The sequence below is a fragment of the Cinclus cinclus genome, chromosome 6, assembly GCF_963662255.1.
Source record: "Cinclus cinclus chromosome 6, bCinCin1.1, whole genome shotgun sequence".
Taxonomy (NCBI): domain Eukaryota; kingdom Metazoa; phylum Chordata; class Aves; order Passeriformes; family Cinclidae; genus Cinclus; species Cinclus cinclus.
Window position 1 is genome coordinate 27894605 of NC_085051.1, and position 3285 is coordinate 27897889.

Below are 3285 nucleotides of genomic sequence, written 5' to 3' on the forward strand. Positions count from 1 at the left end.
CCAGGAAAGCACCTCAGGAGTTAGTATTTGGAGATTCTATAATGAGAGATGCCACAGCACGTATTTGCCATCCAGGCAATTTCTCCAAGTTAGATTGCTGCCCAGCAGGAGCTTAAAAACATGATAGTACTGAAAGGATACTAAGCTTGCTAAACCCTCGAGTTTATTATCCATTCCTACTCTGCAGTGCAGGGTCTAAAGATACTGTGATAAGGCAAAATGTAGAAACATGAGAGACCATATGGGCCACGAAAACATTATAAGCCATGTTGTCCCCTACCCTCCAGGTCAAAGGGGTCAGGTGGTCAAAAAGGAAGAAATTAACAGAACAGAAAATGCCTGGTTACTTTAGGTAGTACTCAAAGTTTTGGCTTCCATGGCTACAGATATACTGTGAGGCAGCTATTGGAAGTGAATGGCATTCCCCTGACCTCATACTATAGGAAAAACGAGCAGAGGATGTGGGCCTCAACAAGGAAAAGGAAATCCTTGTGCAACAGAGTCCTCGTCTCAGTGATGTCAGTGATCTGGTGTGGCAGCCAATGAAGACCATGGTGGCTACAAAGATGATTTTTGCCCTGTATTCCCCTTGCACTCTCAGGCCATGCCAGGATGCACTTTGGGCACCTGTGACATCACAGCATCACAACTGGAACAGCTATAAACACAACCCTGTTCCAGTACAGCCTCAGTGAGTGGCGAGTACGCATGCAGACAGGAGGCTGTGCTGAACGCTGGACAAGGGCCACAGCAGGAGCGCGAGTACCCGGGGAGCTGCTTCTCACCAGGCATCCAGAGGCCAATCCCTCACGGGACTGCCTTTGGCAGGGCATGGTCCTGCTGCTGGGGCAGCGACACAGGCCTCGCAGCCTGCCAGCTGCCTCCTTTCTGCCTGGAGCTCCTGTCCCCACTTCCCCTATCAGTACCTCCCTCCCATCCTCACTGCTCAACTCCTTAGGCCATGCTTGCCACTACATTCCTTCTCTTGCTTGTGCAAGGCATTGTCCAGTACCCGCAGCAGGCCGGGGATGGGCTGGATAAGGCCACACAGGAATGCATGCAGCATCGTGCCGAGTATCTGAACCAGCAGATGACTCAGCTGATTGAGGAGCTGGAGCAGAAGAACCTGGAGCACAGTGGTGTGGCCTCGGGAGCCCTACTCATGTGGCAGTTCTGGGCTGTGATTGGAATCCTCGTCCTTCTCTTGGTACTGTGGTTTGGACTCCACAAAATTAGATGTGATCCAGACAACAGTGGCCACAAGGACAGGTCCTGCAGCAACTCGGTGGAGAAGGAAGAAGGACACAACGTTGTTGCAAAGAAAGAAATAGAAAGCGACGATGCAAATGTGGAAGAGGACAATAAGGGTGGAAATGAAGAAGGCAGCAATGTGAATGCAAAGGCAGAAAGCAAGGCTGGAAATGAAGCAAAAGAAGACTATGATGATGCAAAGGAAGAAGTAAACAACAAGAAGGGGGAGGAAGTCAATGCTGCTGGAAATGAAGAAGACAAACGCAATGAAGAAGACGATGGCCACAATGTCAAAAGGAACCTTGGAAGCCTTTTAGAGGAGTGCATACAGCTGCCTGTTCTTGACCTGGACAAAGGTTGCTCAGTGATAATGGACCTGATGGACAAACTCATACACATCTTTGGACAAGGCTTGTTCAACAGCTTCTACCCAGTGCCACAAAAAGCCATCGGAGTAGGCAACGCCTTTGAAGGCTGGAGTCCCCATGCACAAGATGTCGTCTACTGTGTGCTTGTACCACTGAGTCCCCCTCCAGGACATGCCTTCCACCTGGAGCTGGACACTGCTGGGGTGCTCCAGAGGAACTGCTGTGTCCGTGTGGAGCTGCTGTGCACCTGCACAAGGGAGAAGCTGGGGGAGGACATGATATGTTTCCTCCACCACTCTGAGGAGGAGCTGAGAAGGAAACAGGACCCCAGCCTCCTGCATACCCTCTGCACTGGCTCTTATCTAGATGTGGAGAAAACTGTCCACTGGTTCTATCGATTCGTGAGAGTAGCCTGGCTGCTTTTGCCTCAATCGCGCCATTGGCATTTAATGTTGCAGCCCTCCAGCCGCTCCTGTAAATTTCAACTAAGTAAAGACCAGGAAAGCTTCATGGTCGAGGTGATCTTTGGAGTGCAGCAAGGAGACTCAGATATCTTTGTGGGCAGCCAGCCTACAGTAGCAGGCATCCCAAGCACAACATGGCTTGAGACTTATGCCGTGGTAGAGGCTAAATTCTTCAGGCACATTTCCAGGCAGGCCCCTCAAGACAGCTGGCACTGCAAGTGCCTGCAGCTCCTCAGCTACATCCTGATGGGTGTAGGTTTTTCCAGCTATGCCCTGAAGACGGTAGTGATGCACCTTCTGAACACCATACCCCTGACACAGTGGTGCAGGAAGGATTTCCAGCAGCGACTGATGGACACCCTGAAGTACCTCCGCTGCTCACTGGAGACAAAACAACTTAACCACTTTGTCATAGGCAATGAGAGGTTTCCTATGGAGATCAGCTTGCCCTCCGAATTCCGAGTGGCTGAAGCACCCAACCTCTTTCAACACTTAGCCAGCAATCCGGATGCCCACGTGAAGGCCATGCAGGAGTATGTTCATCTGCTACATCAGCTCAAAAAAATGCTGACCTACACCCATTGAAAGAGATCCTCATGCACAGAGCTGTGCTTGTGGGGCCTCGTTTATTGTATATATTAATACCTTCTAGTTAGCGGATTTACTATATATATTAGGACCCTCTAGTTTGTGAATTTATATATTAGTATGCACTATTGAGTGCATTCAGCAATCCCAAATCTTTTTTTGTTATTGTTTCAATAAACTGAACTATTCCGATATCTGGATTGTGCAAGCTCCTCTTGAACTCGATCAGACCTAGAATACTTGTAAATTCCACTAGTTGTGAATTTGTGACTGGCTTGGAGTAGGCACTGTTATTAGCAAGCCTTTTCTAACAAAGGCACACAATTCTCACTCCCCACTGCTTACAGTGCTGTTACTGCATGGGCTCTCCAAGTCTCCCAGGTACACAAGCCCAACTTTACTTGGCATACATGCCTTGTCTGCCTGAAGAAGGGGAGTTGGATACCTTGCCCAGCTCTTTGGACAAGTGTGGTAACTTAGTCTGTGAAGTTTCTGATGCTCTGCCTACAAACAGTACAGCAAGGGCAAGACCAGAATGTAGAGATAAATCTAAAGCTGTTCTTCCAGAGCATAAACTAAATCCTTAAAGGATATACTGCTCTTAATGATAGAAG

The 3285-nt window shown here is 48.8% G+C and overlaps 1 protein-coding gene across 1 annotated transcript; it reads left to right on the top strand.

Annotated features, from left to right (window-relative positions):
- Positions 1-961: 961 nt before the first annotated feature.
- LOC134045549 (inositol 1,4,5-trisphosphate receptor-interacting protein-like 1) lies at positions 962-2668 on the top strand. The gene has a single exon (XM_062495370.1). It carries the CDS (start codon positions 962-964, stop codon positions 2666-2668), a length of 1707 nt encoding a protein of 568 aa, XP_062351354.1.
- The last annotated feature ends 617 nt before the right edge of the window (positions 2669-3285 follow it).

Excerpts from the sequence above, each read along its gene's own strand:
- LOC134045549 (XM_062495370.1), top strand. The coding sequence starts at position 962 with ATGCTTGCCACTACATTCCTTCTCTTGCTTGTGCAAGGCATTGTCCAG.